The sequence below is a fragment of the Excalfactoria chinensis genome, chromosome 8 (genome assembly GCF_039878825.1).
Source record: "Excalfactoria chinensis isolate bCotChi1 chromosome 8, bCotChi1.hap2, whole genome shotgun sequence".
Classification (NCBI taxonomy): Eukaryota; Metazoa; Chordata; class Aves; order Galliformes; family Phasianidae; genus Excalfactoria; species Excalfactoria chinensis.
In genome coordinates, this window is record NC_092832.1 from 2841965 (window position 1) to 2864089 (window position 22125).

At 39.6% G+C, this 22125-nt stretch overlaps 1 protein-coding gene across 16 annotated transcripts in view; it reads right to left on the minus strand.

Annotated features, from left to right (window-relative positions):
* The window catches only part of PRRC2C (proline rich coiled-coil 2C), a 66578-nt gene that overhangs the window by 38449 nt on the left and 6004 nt on the right, over positions 1 to 22125 (minus strand). For all 16 annotated transcript variants that reach the window (XM_072343724.1, XM_072343737.1, XM_072343736.1 and 13 more), the window contains exons 2-12: positions 11418 to 11585; positions 10445 to 10622; positions 7904 to 8010; positions 5425 to 5556; positions 4341 to 4519; positions 3910 to 3989; positions 3218 to 3351; positions 3047 to 3134; positions 2624 to 2765; positions 1663 to 1737; positions 325 to 934 (exon numbers count right to left, since the gene is read on the minus strand). In XM_072343724.1, coding sequence (XP_072199825.1) covers positions 325 to 934; positions 1663 to 1737; positions 2624 to 2765; positions 3047 to 3134; positions 3218 to 3351; positions 3910 to 3989; positions 4341 to 4519; positions 5425 to 5556; positions 7904 to 8010; positions 10445 to 10622; positions 11418 to 11532 — 1840 coding nt within the window. In that variant the 5' untranslated portion in view covers positions 11533 to 11585. The remainder of the gene's footprint in view (positions 1 to 324; positions 935 to 1662; positions 1738 to 2623; positions 2766 to 3046; positions 3135 to 3217; positions 3352 to 3909; positions 3990 to 4340; positions 4520 to 5424; positions 5557 to 7903; positions 8011 to 10444; positions 10623 to 11417; positions 11586 to 22125) is intronic.

Consider the following 22125-nt stretch of genomic DNA (forward strand, 5'->3'; position numbering starts at 1 on the left):
GGCTTGCTTAAAGAACAGAACAGCGAACTAATTTATGTTGTTTTTTGGCAACATGAATCACTGACTCTCTTTTAGCAAGAAAAGTCTTTTACTTTTTCTGTATTCTTCCACTCTCTGCTTAAATGATGGAACTCAATTTTTCCTTTAACACTTTGATGAGCTGGCCAGACAGGTCTAGCTCAAATGACAGAGTCAGCAGCTGTGGCGTGCCAGGAAAACATGATATGGATGCACAAAGTTAATCAGGTATGGAAAGCAGACTGCTAGATTAGTACTACACTCTGTGGCTCAGCTTCAAGAGAGACAACTTGCACGCAAGCATACCTTTTTCTTCCTTGTTATTCCTGCTTTCACTTTCTTGTTTTTCTACTACAGGCGTTACCACAGGTTCCACAGGCTCAGGAGCTTCATGTTCTGGTTTCTCCTCTTCTTTCTCCTTCTCTTTTTCTTCCTTCTCTCTCTCATTTTCTTTCTCTTTTTCCCTTTCTTGCTCTTTTGCTTTCTCCAGTTTTTCTTTTTCTTCCTTTTCCCTTTCCCGCTCCCTCTCTTTTTCTTTTTCCCTTTCCCTCTCCCTCTCCTTTTCTCTTTCCCGCTCTCTCTCCCGTTCCCTCTCCCTCTCCCTTTCCCTTTCTCTCTCCCTTTCTCTTTCTCTCTCCCTCTCTCTCTCTTTCAGAGGGTCTTCCCGGGAGGGTTTTGTCATACAGCCAAATTTCTCATTTAACCGTTTCAGCTTTTCTGCACAAGCTGCTTTTCTTTGTTCTTCCATTCTTCTTTCTTCCTCTTCACGGCGCTTACGGGCTCGCTCAACTGCAGCGGATATCTCTGACTGCTGTCTTCTCCTCTGTTTCCAGATTTCATCTTCATCTGGTACTGGTTTAGGAGGAAAGGGTCCCTGCCTTCCAGGTCCTAGCTGGCGATCAGGAGGAGGAGGATGCTGTAGTATTAAAATCAGTGAGTCAGCTATGGCATGATTGCATAAAACAAACTAGATGAAATACAACATTTTAACTGTTTGCCTACGGATGTATTTGGATGGCATTTTTACAAAGTAAGGTTTGAAAGACATCTTCCATGCAACCTGAACTCAAAGGCAGAAGATTCAGTTGAGCTTGTGTCTTACTGCTGCTAATGTGGCCACAAAGATGACAAATGCCTTTCAGATTTGGTTACAGTTTGCTCTGGCAGATCTCAGACAGAAAGTCCAAGTAGCCAAAGAAATTCATGGTTATCTTAGGCTAACCAAGATTTTAATGAGCACTGTTGAAAATTGGTGAGCAGCTACTACCTACACATTTCATTTGGAACTTCATTTCCCTGTTTGCCTGGGCATGCAGCCAATATTAAGCCACACTCAGCCCTTAAACACCCTCCTCATGTCCCTTTCCTCTCTAGTCCCAGGTAAGGCTAGATTATCAAAAGCTCTTGAAGTTCATGTGCATTTCACATGCCACTTTCAAGATGCACACAATTTACAAAAACAATTAGCAGCATGGCTGCACTGAGGTCTCATTCTTACTGACCCCAGGTACTACAATCATTTTAATTGTTACAGAAAAAGGCTAACCACTACGTGAAGCAGTCACTTTTCCAAGTTTAATTTCTTCCATCACAGCATTAAGGAATTTAACTCAAGAAAATAAGGACAATTCTGATCTTTCTTACCGGTGGTAGAATAGACTTGGGATGAACAGGAGCACCACCTCTTTCATGTATAGAGGGCTGTGCTGGACCCCGATCCTATTCAATCAAACACAACACCAGAGTAAATAACTTGTAACAAGAGTAAAGCTGGTAAGTTTTAGGTATACTTTTTCCTGCTACATTAAAATACTGTAGCTAGTGAACTATCTTGCATTGGATACAGATTAGTACGCAAAGAGGGTAACAACATCTTCATTGCAGCTGAACAAGTACTTAAAAAGCATCAAAGTTTTGCGGTTTAATTCACTGCAGTGTTTTTCTTCAGATTCAGTGTAGCATCAAACATTGGAAAATGAAACAATCTTTCTATAGAGAAAAAGAGCAAGAAAAACAAATTCAGGATCCCCCATCTTCATGGGGGTTCCTGGTGTCTAGAAATTTTCATTCAACATCGACAGTAGCTTTCGTGGGGAAAAAAAAAAACCACCAAGCTGAAGCAGGCATAAGCTGAGATGGTTGCCACTTTTCCTCTACTACAGGATAATCCAAAAACCAAAATGGCTGAACCGATGCATTCCACAATGTCTATAGAGAAATCCATCTGCCTGAGAAGAAACAGGCTGACACACAACTGCAAAGCCGTACTGAAGGAAACCAGGTCATGATTTAAAAAAAAGAAAATAAGAAAAGTGTGTGGGTCAACATGGCACTATTTCTCTGTGCCTCTACAAAATATGATGGACACCAGAATGGCTTTATCCACTGTCACAGCAATGGACAGACAAAATAATTAAATTCTGTCAATTGAGCAACAGTAACTGATATAAGAGTTCTCATCTCTCGCAAATGCAGGTTAGAACACACTAGACAAAGGCATGTTATTTTAATTTGGGACCAGAAGATAATGCTTCATAACCCTTAATCTGCCTGCCAGTTTCAGAAGAAGTAGGGTGGGAAGAGCTAAAGAGAAGAAAATGCAAACCTGGTCAAGCTGAGAACTTTTGCCATAAGATCCTTTGGCTGCTGCTGCAGAAGTCTGGGTGGCAGACTTAGCATTTGTCTGTTCTTCTGCTTCTTTCTGGCCATCAGGGCTCTGAGAATCTTTTGATGGTGTTTGTTCATCACTGTGCAAAGAGATGAGAAAAGTGGAAGGAATATTCCATACAGCTCTTCAGTGATTTATCTTCCATCCTCAACATCTCTAAGCAAGAGTGAAAGATTCTCACAAGAAAAATCACTTCGACTTCATGGCCCCACAGGCTGCAGACAGTTAGGCAGTAGCCAGTACTTAATTACTGAAATAAGTATTACTGGAGTAAACACTTCACACACTCACTTCATTCAAGTTTCCCAAAAGTTAAGCTAGCTGTGTAGCCTTCACACACAACGAGCAGCCCCAACTCACCCACTTTCCTTCTCCTTTTGACTACTTCCTTGCTCATCATCATCACTGAAATTCAGCTGCTCAGTGTAATCCACTTCACTCTGAGCACCTGACACACAAGCAAATCCTCAATTAATCCTTCAGAAAAATTAAATATACAAAGAAAAGAAATCATTAATCTGAGATTCTTACCCGCCCAGCCTTCATCAGCCTCAGCATCTAGATTATCAAATTTATCAAGTTCTTTAAGTTCGCTAGCACTAAGAATGGATGGGCGCTCAATAGGTTCTGAGCACCATGAAGGTGGTCCTCTTCCCCTTGGCCCTCTAGAAGAGAAAGAGAAACAAAAGCCACCATCACTGTTTTTTTCAGTAAAATGACTAGACAGAATGTCAAGTTGCACAACGCTCATTTCAAGTACGCAGTACTGTTTCCTCACATCAGTATAAATGTTATATATCACACACGAGACTACTGCAGTTCAAATAATTACTGCCACACCACCACACAGGAGGAAGACTATTTTTAAAAAGGATTACAGTTCGACTTTAATTGAAGAGCAGTGGATTTGTGAACCAGAAATTAACTACTTTCATTGTGACACTGGAGCAACAGTCCTTTTACAGATACAGTGCTGCTCAAAATTACAAATGTGTCCCCCTCTCCTGCTTTTTCCATTAAAAAGCCCCATAAAGTGCACGATTCTATTAGTTTTGCAGCCAAGTTGTCAAGCACTATATAGCAGTGCTCCACACAAGCCAAAGATATGACTAACTAGTGACAGCGTATAGTTGTAATCACCGCAATATTTCTGTTTTTAATTTTTCCCCTTCACAGGGGTATGCAGAGTTCATAATCACAGAATAAGAACATTTGTACCTTACCTACTAGGCTCAGAATTCGGGAACCTTGTTGGGCCTTGCATGGAAGGAGGATATGCCATTCTAGGATACTGATTAAACATCTAAGAAAAGTAGAAAACAGAAGCCATTTGTTAAAAATTTCTCAGTATGTCTGATATGGTAATAAGTGGAATCATAATGGAAGTAAAGCAAGGCTCTTCACTCAAGTCTGATCTCATGACAACTGCGTTACCAAAGGTGGAATGATTGCAAGTGCTTGGCGACCCCTGACAAGCTGAAGCCTAGTGCAGCAGGAGTGGCAACATGGAGCCACATCCTTTGAGGAGCTGGCTGTGATCCCACACTTCTTGCAAAACTACTAAGCATTCCACAGAAATAAAAAAGGAATAAAAGAATCACAGTAGAAAATAACCAATCCCTGCTGCTTAAAACTTTGTGTAACCACTACTTACATAAGGCGGCATCATTGCCCTGTACTGAGATGAGATGGGAGGCTGCTGCTGGCCATTCATCTTGGGCTGTGGGATCTGTGGTAACCGCACATCCCTCTTCTCTGCTGCCTTTTGGCCATCGCTTTGTTCTGCTGAAGCAGCATTGCCATCTTCCTGCCCAAGAGCCTTAGCTTCTTGATCTGTTGGAGAATTGAGTGAATTGTTATTACCACCTTCTCTCCAACTAGCAGCATCTGAGTAGACTGAATCAGTAGAAGAAGTCCATACTTGATCTTCCTAGGCAGTCTTCAGTGACATAGCTATCTGTGCAGATGGACATCTGCTACTAAGAAAACAGAGGTTTTCTAACACTTTTCAGCCCTACCATCCAACATTGATCCCAAACGGTAAGAGTTAACTTTATAGACAGCTCTATCTGCTTTTCTCTACCTCCTAAAACACGATGCCATTTAGGAAGGATACTCATAATAGTACAAGATAGAGAAGAGCTGCAATAAGTGAGCCACTGCTGGTTTGATGCACAGATGCTGCCAATGGAAAGATCACGCTTAAGAGGACTATCACAAATTCCTCAAGGGGCTCAAAATGACATATTTGTGCATTATAATTTAAAGTAAAGAAGAATCCAGATACTGGCTTGTATCTCTGGTAAAGGATGCAATAGAAGTGATGAAGGTTATATTTTATTGGTTATAAGGATAGTTCTTGAATATACATTCTAGCTGTCACAGCAGGTGGAAGAGAAGACCAATACTGCGCAGCAAACAGTCCTCGGAGCATCAGCCTGGGCAAATATGAAGTGAACTGTAGGATACAATTAAATACCTGTTTTCCACACCAGGAACACAGTAAAGCAAAAAAGGAACCAAACAGAAAAATCTTTATAACAAGATCTTAAGCAATGGAACCATATAACAGAGAAGACAGTTACAAGATTTTCAGGTAGGCGGACTGTTAATAGGTGTTTATTTATTGCAATAGCAAGTCTTTAAAATATAACTCATACATTTCTTTTGTAAGGGGAGCAAATACGCATTCCACACAAGTGCATGCAGTTTCACTAAAATTTCTACCATATGCTTACTTTGGGGTCTCAAGCTGGGTCCGTGGATGTCTTCAGATGCATCTTTCTCTTTGCCTGACTTTTCTTGATCCCCAGCTGCCGGCAGACTGGGAAACTCTTGCTGGAAATAACTATTTACTGGAAGAGCTGGGCCTGCAAAATAAGATATCCGGAGTCACAAATTTTCTGCAATCAAAACAGTTCAGAGAGTGCTCCTATGAGCCTGATCATCCTTAAAAAATAAAGCATAAAGGCATTAATTTAATGGCAATAGGATTTGCGAGCTAGGAATAATCCCCACAAACATTTCTATTCACTATTAAAGCTGCTGAATGGCTACATGGGCTACAAGGTAAACTGACAAAAAAACCCGACCTTTATTATAAACTTTTTTTTAAAGCCAGCAGCTAGAAGAGCTATCATCTCTGATCCCAGACATGGATCACAGCAGTAACAACACAGCATGAAAGACAGAGATCTTGTTTTGCTCTTTCTTTTTTAAGGGTTAAATGTTAAGCACGAGATAAACTCCTCTCTTTTCACTTTCTTTGTAATATGACAACACCAAATACCACAATAATTACCTCTGTGCCCACAGATCAGCTTAAAAGCATTCAATCTTCCAGCTTCACCTACTACAAGTCATGTTAACTTGTTTTTTGTTACTGGGCATTAGACGCTTCATGGTCCTAAGCACCCACATCCAACAGTTTAAGGCAACTGAAAACTACAGCCACACCAAGTAAATGGCCTGCCAGGCATGGGAACCATTTTGGAGGTCCTGTAGCAGGTAAGTTTCACCAATCTCAAAGCATGTTTTCTGCTCAAGCTTATGCAGCAACAATGGCCTAAGCTATCAGCCTCAGACAGATCTTCAGCCAACAACAGCTGTTAAGGACTTCAAATTTAATATGGTGGCAATTAACCCCCAACTCCTAACCGATGCATGAGCAATAGAAATACACACCCCCCATCAGATTTTGCAATTATTTTTTTCCATCAATAGCATCAGAGAAGGACTTTGTTTATCCTCATTCAGCTGACGTCTTATCCAAGGAGCATGAGGCAGCTGGCTGAACGACTGCTGGAACATGTACAAGGCATCTGGAAGAAGTACAAGTTCCACTAGCAGACTGGAGATCGGGAAAGTATGAACACAGCAGGTGTATCCCAAGTTTCTAACTAAGGATGATGGCAAGCAGCTGAAGCCAATTCTCATTCTGTATTTCTTCTGGAAACAGCAAACCCACTACTGCATTAATTGAATGAAATGAGGATGCCATCTGGGCTTGGCACACAAGCTGCCATGGTAACCATAAAATAATTAGCTAAATGCATTCTGAAGCCACTGAGCTGAATCATTATTTCAAATCACCAGAGATGATTTTATCAGCTTATGTAGAAAGGCTGATGCAAAATGATCTGCATTCCAGGGTTCAATCCATTTTGTAAAAAAACCTGTTGTTATACAGCACTCCTGCAAGAGCTTTATGGAGGGAGATTCTACATCTGAGAATGAAGAAAGCACTGAGCACTATTACAGGAGAGCAAGAAATGCAGGATATCAAATTGCCGCTTCTAACACTCGCAGCAAGAAATGGCAAAGTTATTAGATATGTGATTTTAACAAACTCCAAATACAGCCTTAAAAGCTACCTTCATATCATTTCAATTTTACTATTCTCAGATATCTAGAGAGCTGACTTGTTCCCAACAAGGAAGCCAAAATTCTCTTTTTTCAGCTGCAGAAAGTTTCTAAGTCTTCAATTTAAGGAATAAAACATGTCATATGTTACTTTCCATAATGGCTACGTGGAAACTCTGAGTAAATTCTTAACTCTGTGAGCAATTTTTAAGCTCTCCTGAAGATTCAATTTGATCTCACACCTGTCATGAAAACACTCAACCTGAGATCCACAATTGTGGAAATTGTGTGTAAGGACTGAGAACAATTATGTAAAACAACCAAATACACCCTCAATGCTTCTCCTGAGCCAAAAAAAAACCCAACAACCCAAAATTTGCTTGAACGCTACCACTTTGAAAACAAAATAATCTATAAAATAAAAGGGAAACTATTGTGGTAGCACACATTTAAGTAGAAATGAGACTATACACATGTAGCATAAAACAATCTGAAGTTATGACCAAATTGTCCACTAACAACTGTTCATGGCTCTCATGCAAAGAACTGTAGGTGTCACAGTATGGGGCTGAGGTTTTTCTCAAGCCCTCATGCTCAGGTCATTACTTCTGTGGCAATAAAAATAAAAAAAATAGAGTCTATGCAGGTCCTTTAAAAGGCAGTCAGACCTGCTAAACTGGGCTGGAGTTCACTCAAGTGACAGGGCTACCTCTCTTACAGGCCATGAAAGCTGCTTCCACAGCCTTCTCAGTCAGTGCTGCTCTGCTCAGGACTCAAAAGGCTGCTGAATGGGCTGCTGAGCATTCATGGCCCACTAGGCTGGTCAAGAACCTCAGTACCTTTAACATCACTTACCATCCTGTCCACCTGGCTTGGTGTTGGCCCACGATTTGGTAACAGGAGCTGCTTCTGGAGGAGCAGGAACAGCAGGTTTTGGCTGTGCCTGTGGCACCTCTGGCTGTCTGGAGTTAGAGGAAAAGAACTCATGAATACAAGATTGTCAGGATTACTGCTGCCAGCAAGTGAATGAAAGAAGATAACTATGCAATTGAAGAGCCAATAACTTCTCTGTGAAAAAAGCATTTTCTTACATAAAAGGAGCTGTAGCAGTAAAGTTAAAATTGGAATAAATTAACTAATTCTTTTTAAAAAGATGAAAAGTGGAGAGGGATGAATGAAAACAAAGGGGCAGAAAACACAGTCAGTCATGAACAGAATTATAACTTTCTAAGCAGCTTATCGGACCATCTGAATCCAATTTACAACTATGGAAGAGAATAATTCAGACTAATGCTCTTGGGTTGGGAGTGGAAAGCACTTTAAAAAAAGATCACCACGAATGGAAAGACAAGTATGCATGTCAGAACTTACTACATACAGGCACCGGTAAGGCCTGAGACACCATGAAAAAAAATTATGGGCACCAGGAATCAGAACAGGAAAATTTACATTTATGAAGATTAAATACAGTCTCAGACATTTAAAATAATGCCTCATTCCATCCAATCTAAAAGGTGACTGCATTCTAATGGAAGATACTTTTAATCTAGACATTTCTGAAATCTGCGTATATAAATAACTTCAGACTCCAAAGCATCAGAGCCTGCAAGACCTCCAGCTCCCGAGCATCTTTTTTTTTATTCATAGGAGAAGTCTAATAGTCTAGAACCACTTTATTAACCCAGTGAAGAGATAATTGGTGAAATACCAGGCTGGAAAAACTAAGCAGTGACACAATAGGGAAAAAAAAAAAGGATTCATACTTGAAACAAGTATCAGAAAGCTTTATACATAAAATGAAACATTTATAAATGCACTGAACATTGGAGAACTATAGTAGTAACTACAAAAAGTAGTTGAACACAAAGGGCAGCTATTTATTTAGAAACACAAACAACTAATGGAACATGCTTCTAGGATATGTAGCAGGAAAGGTACAAATGAAAGTGTGTTTTTATCAAACTAGCTATTGAGCTCCACACCAGTTTAACTAGATCGAATGGAAATGACCTCTGGGGTACAGGAGCTACCATACAAAGCACTGGGCAGAATATTGTACATAGGTTTCCCAAACCAAAGATAAAAGCTCAACACAAAAGTGGGCTCGAAGTTTAAGTTTTTCACAGCGATGTCAAAATTGACATTTAAATGTAGGGAAGTACATGGCAAGAAATAAAGTAACAGCACAAAGGGGAAGAAAACCTTCAGTCATCACTTGCTTTCACAAGAGTAGAACATACTAACAACACAGCATCACCACAACAAGCAGCAAAGCCCCCACCAAGTGATTAAGGCATCAGCTGCAGCATTTAACAAACCACAACCACAATTAGCTACATTTCTATGAAGAAAATGGATCAATACCCAGCTTAAAGACTGCTGAAACTTCTTCCCGCATCTTTGAGTTAGTATCTCTACTTCAGATCTTTTCCAGAACAAATTACATGTCAAAGAATATACACTTAAAAGCCACCTCCACTTTTGTGGTGTGAAGCACATCCTATTTTAAACTTCCATGACCATGAATTTTGCTTTAAAACATCTTCTAATCGTACTACTGGAATAATACCTAAATCTATTTTCTTTAGAGGTTGCTGTCAGATCTCCTTCACAAATATGAAGCAAACTTTAGCTGATGACACTGTACTGAGAATGGGCAATTAAATTACACACAGTACACAGCGGTGCACCAGCATACTCTCACTTCTGTTCTGTCTGTACCACATATCTGGGCAGCATGAAACAATACTGTGAAGTCTGTAACAGAAAACTTCCATGAGAAATCTCTGGAATTTATGGCATACTAACCAAACAAATTAAAGCGCATGTATTATGAACAGACAGAAAAATAAACTAGAAATTCAAACTAATGCATACAAAATAAAGAGTTTTTAAGTTTTTCCTGACATACATCAGGAAAACCACACTAAATCAAACAGATTTTTTGCATACTCACCAATTCTCAAGTTAGATTTAACTTAGCTGCCATGCACTCAAGGACTTCTCTTAGTTTCAAAAGGATTTTAAGGTGATTATACCAGCTCTTATAAGAATATACTACAGGATTTCATGTAAGGAGCCACCAAGACTTAAGGAAAAGCTAGTCATGTCCAGTGCTCTCTTATACCAGATTTATAAACATACTGCCTTCAACCTAAGCAGCATTTTTTGGTTGGTATTTTCTTTGTTGTTTTTCCTCCCTCTCACTCCCCCAACAGCAAGATTATTCCTTACAAAAATTAATGATATTAATTTTTGAGGTACTATTTCCTCTCTAGTACCTCCCTAGAGGTAACAAGGCGAACAAGTTCCTTCCCATTTCCTATCCACTGCAAGTTTTGGAAAACTTGAGAGAAATACTACAGCAGAACAACCCTGATTTCATTGCTCACTTACTTCTCTTCTTCGTGCTGTTCTTGTTTTGAAGCCCATCCTGTGCCATCCTTCGGCACAATGTTCACATTGGGATCATTGCCTTTGTTCTCTGCTTTGAGACTAGGGAGGTTGGCTGGGGGAGGCATCCTCCTTGAAATAGCAACTTTTCCAAGACTTTGTAATCCATGGCGTGTGGCAACTGCATACCATAACAGAAAGTGCAAAGTTAGCAATGCTGTTTAGCAGGCAGCGTTCCTGCAAAGCTGCAGAAACCAGTGAAAATGTTTTAAAAAAATAAAAAATAAAAAAAAAATTTAAGAACATAAGAATTAGAAAATCAATTTCTTTTCATTGTTTAGTTAAAAAAAAAAAGGGGGGGGGAGGGGGAATTTTAAATATCTGATTTGGGAGAACCTGAATGCTTTGAATACTGAGTTGCTATGGTTAATTTATTCCAGAAGCAAATAAACATATGTTCACTCTGCTTTGTATATAATGCTCTCTCACAGAAAGTTGGAGAAGACATTTTAAGTATGACATTGATGTCTTGCTACCTTCTAGGACGTTATCAAATATTTTCTCACTCCACTTGGAGGTTTATCACGCTTTAATGGGTCCAGGAATACCCACACGTGTCTATCTCATTTTTTCTGATCTCAGAACATACTCAAGTAGCCTAAGTGCTGCTGTCTTCAGAAATACAACAAAAAGCACAGCTGGGGAACAGCATCTCATACACTGATAACATGTGGAAACTGCAGCCATAAAACAATTCTTTAACTTGCATTCTACTGAACTGAAAATGCTGTCTCTCCCTGAACTTGTAGCTTACACGTAACCAGCAACTGAAACCAGAACTGTTTTTCTTCCATTTAACTGTTGTATAAAGCAGCTCAAGAACCTTGCTGTGGTTAACGATCCCATCATCCTCTTAATTAGCTTTACAACAGTGAAGGTGGAACAAAAATGCCTAAACGAAGGCAGTTTAATTTACCTGTGGTTTTCTGAGTTTCCAGCGACTTTCCTTTGTAGGTATTAAAGAGACTGAGCGTTGCATACTTCGTTTTTCCATCCTTTGCTTTTGTACTCTGGCCTGACTTTTCCGACATTTCGATGGAAACTCATCGAGTCTGGTACCGCCCGCTCACTCCTCAAAATCAGCCTGAAAACAAGAACACCAGAGGGATAAATCAACTTCAATGTAAGCCAGAACTTGACACTTTACAGCATATTTAATACTATTAAGCATTACTTCATTTAAGCAAACTGAAGATGCATTAGAATATATTAGACCAAGAACAGCTTACGTTCTGAAACAATATGCCATCACAAAATCAGGAGGGTCAGCATTTAAACGGCATCAAACTCTCAGTACTGTCTATAATCTCAAATTAACAAAAAAAAGAAAACACCATAAACAAACAAACAAACAAACATACCAAAAAACACCAAGCAGAGTTTCCACCAGCAACCAGTTCCCCACTGGGGAAGCACAATGACCTCATCCCCTCCTATGAGCCAAGTGCTCAGATATAACAAACTGCGACACAATATTTCTGGAATTTGCTTTTTCCAATTAAAACCACCATAGACGCAGCAGCTAGAGAAATGAAATACAAACAAATCTGAAGCCTATTTATCAAAACTAGAAACACAATATGTTCAGACATATAGGTAAACGATTTCTTGAACTAAAAGCTATACTATTCTTGTAACAGTAAATCGCAGGGCTGTTAGAGAAGGTCTTCTCCCTTCTTTCCCCAGTGTAACAGATCTTGAGAAGAACCACCCAGTAATTATCACTGATGTTTCTCTTGTTCTTAGAAGGAACTTTGTCAAGTTTCTGTTCATCATCAGCTAAGAGCACAAGCGGGCATTCATTAAACTGACTAGACAATAATATTCTGTTTAAATCTTAACACTACTGGGAAAAAAAACATTACAGCTGCCAGAATAACCATTTTTCACATACTCCCATGTCAATTCCAGAAGCTATGGATGCTCGAATACTCTTGCATTTCACTCTAGGACCAGACAGCAGGAAGCAAGACACAGCTGTCCAACCTGCTCAAACTCTTTGGTGATCAACCAACTTCATGGTCAAACTCAGCCTCAAAAGACCTTCAAGAGAAACTCAATTTGTATGCAAGGCACTCATGCACTATTAAAAGACTGCATAGATAAGCAGTTGAAAGAATATATCCTTGGTTGGTCACGATGACATAAAGGAAAGGCAAAAGACAGAGCAAGTCTCATGTATATATAAGAAGGATTCCCACCCTGCTCTGCCTTCTACCTCCATTTACAAGCCACCAACTAAAAGATGAGGAAATGGAGATGTGAACAGCCTTAGCGTGGCTTTCAGCTTCAGCAGGATTTAGGCCAGATGCTATTCCATTAGAGCACATGCAGACTCTTGCAAGGGGACAGTCTTCAGCTTTGTACTGGGCCACATGCATGGTTAAGAAATGCATTTTGCACTCCCACAAGGAGAAAGCAACTCCCAGATATTTCTGCTAGACTGGTCAGTATCCCTATATCATTCAGAGACTTGAAAAACAGGCTGGAAGTAGAGTGACATCAGCCCACCATCTTATTTGATGTCAAATTTACAGGAATCAGTGAAGTTGTTCTATCCATTACAGCTGAATTCTATGTCTTTTTAGTATATAGGTTCAAACTGTTTGCCACGGTTTGTTTTGTTTTGTTCCTCCCCCCCCAAAGTACACTACAAAAAGAAAAAAAAAAAGAAGAAAAAGAATTTGAACTGTTTCAAACTGCACATTCCTCAGGAATCTGCTTAGCAGAAAATAGATGAAGCACTCCAAACAATATTCTTTCAAATGAGGACAGTTAATATGTTCACACTGAAGTGAATTTAAGCCCAATGCTGGTTGCCAGACAAGACATAATGGTAAAATTAGACTTTAGACCAGGTATTTAAGTGAAGGTTGACAAACACTCAATCTGAAGAGCCTACCTGTCCCACTGCAAACATATCTGCCATGTCACATGCTGAACAAGCACCCTAGTGCCATCTAATAACAGTTAAAAAAAGATACCTGCCCGGTTCCAAACCACATTATAAAGCCAAATGAAATAAAATTTCAGCCAACGTCCCACTCCAAGTTCTGCACCTTTTCACTCCAACTTTTCACTTGTACCTACTGCATTCATATACAGGAAAAATCAGAATCATTCCCTCTTTAATATCGCCTGTAAGTTACTTGAACATAAAATATGTTTAACTTGAATATATAATTATGCTTTTGGTTGGCAAGAACCAGCCAGCTGATACTAAATTTTCCCTAACATAAATTTTGTTATTATTGGTAAGGTAGCAATTAGTCTCAACTCTGTTAATCAAACCTTTAACACATCAACAGCTGTATAGCTCTGAACAGCAGCAACATAAAAAAACACTTCCAAGAATGAAATCATTACCATGGCAGCAAACGGGACAGGCAGCAGCAAAAGCAGTACGAGCAGCTGGCAGGGCTTAGTGCACCACGAAGAAACTTACGCAAATCAGTGATTCATTTTTAAGGACTACAGTTACTCCATGGATAATTAAAGGTCCAGTGCTCCTAAACTCCTGCAGCAAAGATTACCTTTCAGACACTTAGTAACATTATCAAATAACACAAATGACCTTTGCTGTGGCCTGAAGACCTGCATATTAAAATTATTACTGTAATTTCTTTATGAGACTTTTCTCAGACTGCAGTCTGTTGGCTTGTTTATTAGATCCTGCAATCAACTCAAGCACGTCTACAGAAATCAGCACAGTAAGTAGTCATCACTATGCCCACAACTCCTGATTCCTCAAACCCACTATTAAGGAACATTTACTTGTACCCTCTGAGATACTTACAGTCGGTAGAAGAACCAATTGAATGCAGTGTATTAACATAGAACAGCAAACAGGAAAATCTCACACCACACAGACCTTTTCCACCAAGCTCCTCATTCTCCTCATCTTCTCTGATCATTTCAGATTCCCCCTAAACAAGTTATTTAGAATAGTGATGATTCACATCTCTGCGCACTTGACAAAGTCTTTGATTAGGATAAACCGCATACCAGGAAAGATCTTACTTTCACTTTGGTAAAGTGTTCTTCTGTGCTTAAACAAGGAAGAAAAGATCTCTGAGGTCACTTTTCTAGGACTGGAAGGGTAAGGAGTTTAAAACATTTAACAACTCAGCAGCTGCTGTTGTCTGGTTTCCTTCTCTCTCTTCCACATGTCCATGTCAGCGTTCTGTGGTTTTATTATACATATAAAAAATGTTTTACAAAATTACATTAAAACACAGACAAGCATTTTGTCTAAGTTATGACAATTTGTTATCTCCACAAATAAATACACACAGGCACCTCTAAAGGAAACAGAGTTATGTAAAGCCTTGAGTAAAAAGTTTCTGGCAAGCAGTAGATTAACTCTTAACTACTGCCATGGGGAATAACTTCATTTTCTTTGTTACAGACTCCTGAGGAACCTGTCCCTGTGCATGTCTGAGGTACAACACACACCATTCCTCAGTTCTGGGAGAAAGATTACTATTCTCTCTGTTTTCCAGGCATCCCGTTCTAGCAAGCACGGACAGCTGCATGAAAACATCTAAACTGTATTTTATGCACTCCCACTTCTCAACTTCTAAGCAAAATCTTTTGTTTCTTTTTTGTTGTTGTTGTTTTAGTTGCTGTTTCAACATAAGCATAACATGGCAGGAGACTTCTACAGCAAGACTACAGTTATCGTTTACACAGTCCAATCAGCTCAGGACATCCTCCCCCTAATTCAGTCCAGCCTTCATGCACTCAGTCACTTACAGCATGCAATTTGTGCATAAACTATACCTAATTTGGAAGTTCCAAAAACATTAACTAAACAGCAGCAGCATCCCCACATTCCCTATTTAACTCAGAATAGTTCATCCCATCACTTCCACTCCAAAGACGTATTTTGGCTGAATTGGAAAGGATGAGCGGCAATGACATAAGGTGAGGCACAGAATTTAAGACAAACCTGCTACGTTTCCTCAGAACTGAAATTCTCAGTGCCTCAAATACCCATCTGTGAAGTAGGAAACTTTAAAAAACAATGACAACAAAACCCCACATGTGATATGAAAGTTTATTCATAACAAGGCCATGTTAGCACCTCAGGAGGCAGAAATCAGGAAACAAATCCAGAAAGACTTGTTGTAACATCTTACTCTAATTTATGCACACTAAGAAAGTGGTTAAGGAGCAAAAAGCCTCACATGCAAATTTGTCACTTGAATCTGTTTTTAACTCTGTTTTTTAGAATGGCTCTATTTTGGGGCACACCGAAGAATGTGGTTCTGGTAAGATTTGAAACTAAAAATAAATACAATGAAAATAAACCCAAAGCTTTCTTGCCATATGCAATAAATAGATATTAAGAGGCAGATTTCCCCAATTCATTATTACTAATTTTGAAAGAGCACTCCTGATATCTCAATAAGACCTGCAGTCCACACCCCCAGATAACATGGCATCAAAAACTACAGCTACAAAGAAAGGGTTTTATTTCAAGGCAGTTGCCTCACAAGTGCAAAACCTAAGCATTACCTGCAGCTAGACAGTAAGCCCTGAACATTTATAAGATACCCTGAAAAACTGTCGCCAGATCATTTAGAGCAAAGCGAAGTCCAATCAAAACAGCACAATGAAGGATACTGGATTCCATGTAACAGGATCCCAAGAAAGCTCTCCTCATGCTTTATCTATAGCAAACGATGTAAAAGGAACACATTATTTTACAAATGAACAAAAATAAAAAGCAGTCTTTCTTCATTTAGCCACTATAAAGAACTCCCGATAGCTTCAGCACCAGGCAGCTTGACATGACATGAAAATCAGCTGCAAAACCTCCCTAATAACACTTAAGTAGCAAAACGCTCTGTCAAATCAAAGCATATAATAGAACAGCCTCTGAGGTCAGTTTTTGGGTTTTTTTTTTTAAGGACAATTTGCATCAGCATTCATTGTCAAGTAGATCATTGTTAAGCAGGCTGAAAATTACTGTAAGGATTTCAGGGACTTTGGAGCTTCTATTTCATATACTTCAGACAGACCATATAGTTCTGTCATCTACTAGAACAGCAGCTCTGCAGATCTTCGGAGTTCTGGGTAGATCTCAATACAACCCACTCTTGAACAACATCTAGATTAGATTTTATGTACGGAGAACGCCACGCCAATAATTCCATCCTCACTTCTCTTCCACAAGTCTAGATTTTGTGCTCCCTGGTTTTCAGGCAAGCCTGAGGAATGCACAATGTAAAGGTCACACAGGTTACATAAACTGTGTGAAAATTAGTGTCCAAGTACAAAAGAAAAGCCTTTAAATACCATCTCTTCTGTACACATTGCCTCTGAGGAAGAACTGCAACACAGGCCAATCCCCTAAGCACTGGGCATGCTGGAGAGAAGTACTGCAAATGTGTGTGCCCCCGGTGGCGCAGTGGTATAAGCTGCTGCTTGCGGCACCGAAGGGCCCGGGTTCGAATTCCCCCTGTGGCGCTAGGGGGTAGAAGTGCCACTTTGCTACACAGAGGGCTCGAAACCCGGGAGTTGGACTCGATGATCTCTAAGGTCCCTTCCAACTCGCACGATACTATGATATGATATGATACTGCAAATGACCTCAAATGGAAAAATCAAGGACTCGATCTCCTTAGAACAAGGCATTCTCTAGGATGAAGATGAAGCAAAGCAGGCCTTGCTAGCTCTTCAAATTACTTGCCTTCAAAGCCTATTAATGATTTGGAAAAAAACCTACAAGAACTAACTATATGCTGGGTGGAGAACAGTTCATGACAGCAGACAGTCACCTGAGGACATTATCCCATCTTATGCATCTTACAAAAATACAGTCCATAGATGCCAGAAATGAGCATCCACTAATATGCCTGCATTAATTTTGAGGCAAAGACGTACATTTTATAACAGAGCTACTACAACAAGCAATGAAAACCAAAATTAGGCACTTACAGAAACTTCATGCGATAACCAAGTGTTCTGAAAATCATATCTTAGTTCAAACTACAGATCTGTAGAGCAAGCAAAACTTCTGCAGCCTTAAACTGTAAGGTAGCTTGTTAAATTGTCTTGTGAGAAACAGTGTCACCTTGAACACAGCCTTACTATCTAAGCATTAGCATAACTAGCATCATGCCACAGGTATGAAGGGAACCTTCGTTAGGTTCTCTCAAATGTAAGATGGCACTAGTAAAGGTGACAAACACTTTTGAAAATCAACTTTCAGGACATATCCTGCAGCAAAAGGCTAGAAGGGATTAAAACAGACTTATTTCTACTTCTTTTGTTCAGAGCATTCTTAAGAACAAAAGGAAAAACGAGTTAAGAGGGCTGGCTGGAGTCAAAAGCCAGAGATAGAAACCATGGCAGCCATGCAAACCTCCAGACCATCTCTGCTCACAGATCTGAATAAATATTTAAGGGTATGTGCATGAACAACTCACTTAACAGTTCTCACTGGTAATAAAACTGTCAAAACCACATCAAATACTTCCATGTATCACAAGGCTATTTTTGTCTAGCTACAGTAATTAATAATACTTGTACTCTTTATGAACTCTTTTCCTTCTGAATTTTACCCAGGGCACGGAGAGTTCATGGTCCTGCCCCCTCCCGGGCAGAATGATGCCAGTACAGCTGCTTAATATCTGAGGAAAGAAAGGAAAAGGGACAGTTTTCATTTTGTTTAGTTTGAGGATAATTTTGTGCACGTTCAGAGTATCATACGAAGCTGTTCATTACTTTAACAAACACCATCTAAATATTAACTAAAACAGTATCACCACCTTTGGGCTTCAGTACTTTCCAGTAATTACATCACTTTTTTCCATGTTTTACTCATTAATATAAGAAGCTGTTCATCAGCACAACAGTTATACTTTTACCTTCTAAAAGGAAGGAGACAACACAAAGAGGCACTCAAAATACGAATACAACCATTCTCATAACCAAAATCCTGAAGTGAAGCATCTCACTAAAAATTTATTCAGCTCTTATCTATTCTACATGCAGAAGATTTAATACTTCTGCCTATGTTAGCTTTACAACTGCACAGGTATCCCTCAGGCTACAGATTCTTCCATAACTGAGATGCAAAGCAAGTTCTATCACAACAAAGTAAGTACAAAGTGCTATCAGTGAGGCACTTAAATAGTATAAGACTGTCCTCAGAAGCCACAAAACAACACACGTTACAAATTATCAAAGAACCAAAAGCCGTGCTTTTGAGATGCACTCAACCTCTAAAGGATGCTATAGTACCAAAGCAAGGCCCAAAAACTACTGCACTCTTTCCCTGTCAGCCTTGCAAAGAGATGGCCACACATGGAATCAACGTAACTTCTCTCAAAACGAAAAACAAGGCTCTCAAATTCTGAAGAACATTCTTATGGCTGCAGTAATATTCAAGACCTGAAATCACCTCCATTTAGGAAGAATGAAGACAGTTAAGTAGAGGTTTCATAACCAACAAACAAAACCAACCCTTCTATCTAAGAAAAGCAAAAAGCTGGGGGAGCAAAGCACTGGTATCACCTCTCTCACTGGAAAAGGCTGATAACTGACATTAAATTTCTGCTTACATTTCACATGAAAGCCATGATCTTCCAAATACCTTTAGGCATCTGATTTCCACTGACCATAATAGGAAGTCAGTTCTTACACAAACAGAATTAAGACTCCAAATCTCACCCTACGAATCAAACTAGCTCAGACTGTCCAGTAACTTCTTAGTGTTTCACTGTTACAGTTCCAAAACATACCAACAGCCAGCAACATGGCTTTTACTTTGTAGCTCCTAAGGAAAAAGCAGGCTGTTCCTACAGCAGCACTGCCCACTTCTCAAAGAACAAAAACCACAGCGAAGTAGGCAGCAAGTCCCCACAGAACAGGACTCCTAAGAGAGCAACTGATGATCCCAAGCAACAGGCAGCCAAGGCAGCCTGGAGCACAAAGTTCACTAGCAGTAGGTGTATGCGTGGCTTAAAACCAGCAAGAAAACATCTCAGACTAACACTACTCTGTCTCTCCATTGAAGATTTCACTCTTTCTAGTCTGTGTGCTTATCTATTTAAATTCTCTATGTAGGAAAAAAAAATAAAATTGTTTTTTAAAGACACATCCACGGTTTATTTATTTATTTTTAAGTAGCAAGGTCAAGTACCATATCAACAAGATCAACTTCATAAACATCCCTAAATAAAAGTCGCATCCTCAACCCAATTAGAGGATAAACTCAGAACTCCAAAGCTTTCACTCTTGACTGTCACATCCAAAACTATTTCCAGAACTTCAGAACAGAAGCAGCAAAGTGATTCTTACACCTACCTGAAGTTAAATTCTGACAAAGGGTATAAAAGCAGGACCTACCTTTTCCAAAAGTTCCACTCTTAAGAGATCCAACCTCACCCTTCTGTTCCAGCACTCAAGCAATATCACAACTCGAGTAAAAATGACAACGATTAATAAGTACTGCAATAACGCAAGTTTTCCTACAAGTACCACATTTTCAAATTACCAAAGTACATTTAAGCAGCTTCTTTGCCAGAATGTTATTACAAGAGATTCCAGTGAAGACTGACAGAGCGTGCCACACATAAGCCAGAACTAGCACAACATGCAGCTCAGGCACCAACACCACTAAAGCTATTCTTGCCTCTTTCTGAAAAACCTCAAACATAAATTAGAATAGTCTACATGCTCTGCAGGATTACCAAATATATTCCAGTGAAGAACGTATGTTTCTGTAAATCTAAAATGCAAAATCTCTTTAGAGTTCAATTTTAAGGCAAGCTACTGGGCTCCTAATTAGCCTGACTAACCTTCCCGAGTCTTTAGTTCTCTGCCACTAAATATCAGAGCACATCTTCTGCAAGACAGATTTTTGCTTCCCCGGTTTCACGCCGTTTGCTAAGGAACTTTTCCAAATGGTAAATTCTTAATTGCAGCAGGACTTCTGAAGTGCTGGAAGGAAGCCAGGACCAGGAAAAAAAAAAAGTAAGAACAGCTTCTATACAATTAAGGAGAACATCATAATGAGATGCATTCTCATTACTTCTGGGAACAGAACAATGTGAGCGCTTTCACCCAACTAGCTTTTCAACTCACAGATGCCAAATGAGATTTTTATTTTCAAGATTTCCAAGAGTTTATTAACAAAATTTCCATTATTTAGAAGAATGAGAATACTTCAAAGCCCTTGAACTAATTTGCTGACTATATAAGAAAAAGATAAGTGAGTAAAATAAGGCAAATTACCGCAGAAACAATCCATATACCTGCTATTAAAGAACAGCACTCAAGTAGTTTAGTAGGCAGCAAGTTTCTCTGAATAAAGAGAACGAACATAACCTGTCTTACCTATCAGTTATCATTAACTGAAAAAGAAAGTTGAACTGTACACGAGGCTTCTCACAAACTAATTCAGGTCAGTTTATTCTGACCACAGCTGCTTTTTGTAAAGGCATCTGTTAGTGTTTAAGATCACGAACGGTCCATTAAATTACAACAGTGCTTAGCATGCTGTCACAAGCACCACTTTGTTTCTTGCTTAACTGCATCACACCATACAGCAGAAGCCTGGGAAGGCAAAACTCCTGGCATGCCCGTTGTCCTCAGGCATAGCAAGGGCAACATGGGGAGTCTCCTTCTCAGTGTCACCAAAGTAGCACTGCCCTGCTTGCTGAGAACAGCATGTCTGATAACAGAGGAGCAAATGGGAAGCCAGTGTCTAATCTGCTGGAAAAGCAAGGCTACTGATGACAGACAGCCATCCCTGTGACTATTCAAATGAGTGGTCAAATTCAGGTGGTCAACACCACTCTGTTTAAATTTCAATGTATGGAAAACCACAAAGATGAAGGAAAACTAGTGATACCGGGGGGTTTGAGGATCAATTTGCAAGAATAATTAAAAAACAAAACAAAACAAAACCTGCCTGCACCCTGCGGTAAAAAGGTACGAACAAGAAGTCTACACGTTACTGGATTCCTCCAGATTTCTAAACATACACAGGAAGCAAGGCATGGTTTTTGTTCCAGCTGCACTTCAGCAGCTTTGACTCCAGATGCAGACTTAACAGCACGCAGGATGTTTTCCTCGGCAGAGGCTTGGCTGGGATAAGTTACCTGAAACAAGAGCCGGGCTGCACAAGGGTCAGCTCCTTAAGCCAGCCACACAGACAGGTGCAAAATATCTCCTTTTAGGAAGCTGGTGAAGGGTAATCAAGAAGTACGTGACAACGGACCAGATTCTCAACTCAAATGAGCACTGGAAGTAGAAGCCCTATAAAGTCACACATTTCTCTACTGTTTTATTTTTCTCCTTTGATCTAATACTCCTACTGCAAGCATCCTTGTGCTTTGTTACAGACTCTGAAACAATGCCATTTAAACTGGTGGCACTCATTTGCCTCTCCAGTATGCATCAGCTATTGCCTAGGTTCAAATAAGAAAGACTTTGTCAGTGATTTCTAAAAGCCAAATGAGACCTCCTACATATTTTCTACCCTTCACCACACAATGAAACAGACAGAATAGGGCAGGATAGATAAAGAAAGATAAAAGTAAAGCCAAGCTGTTCCTTACTGTGGATAATCCAGACTAAAAATCTTTTTTCCAGGTGTCAATTTCTTC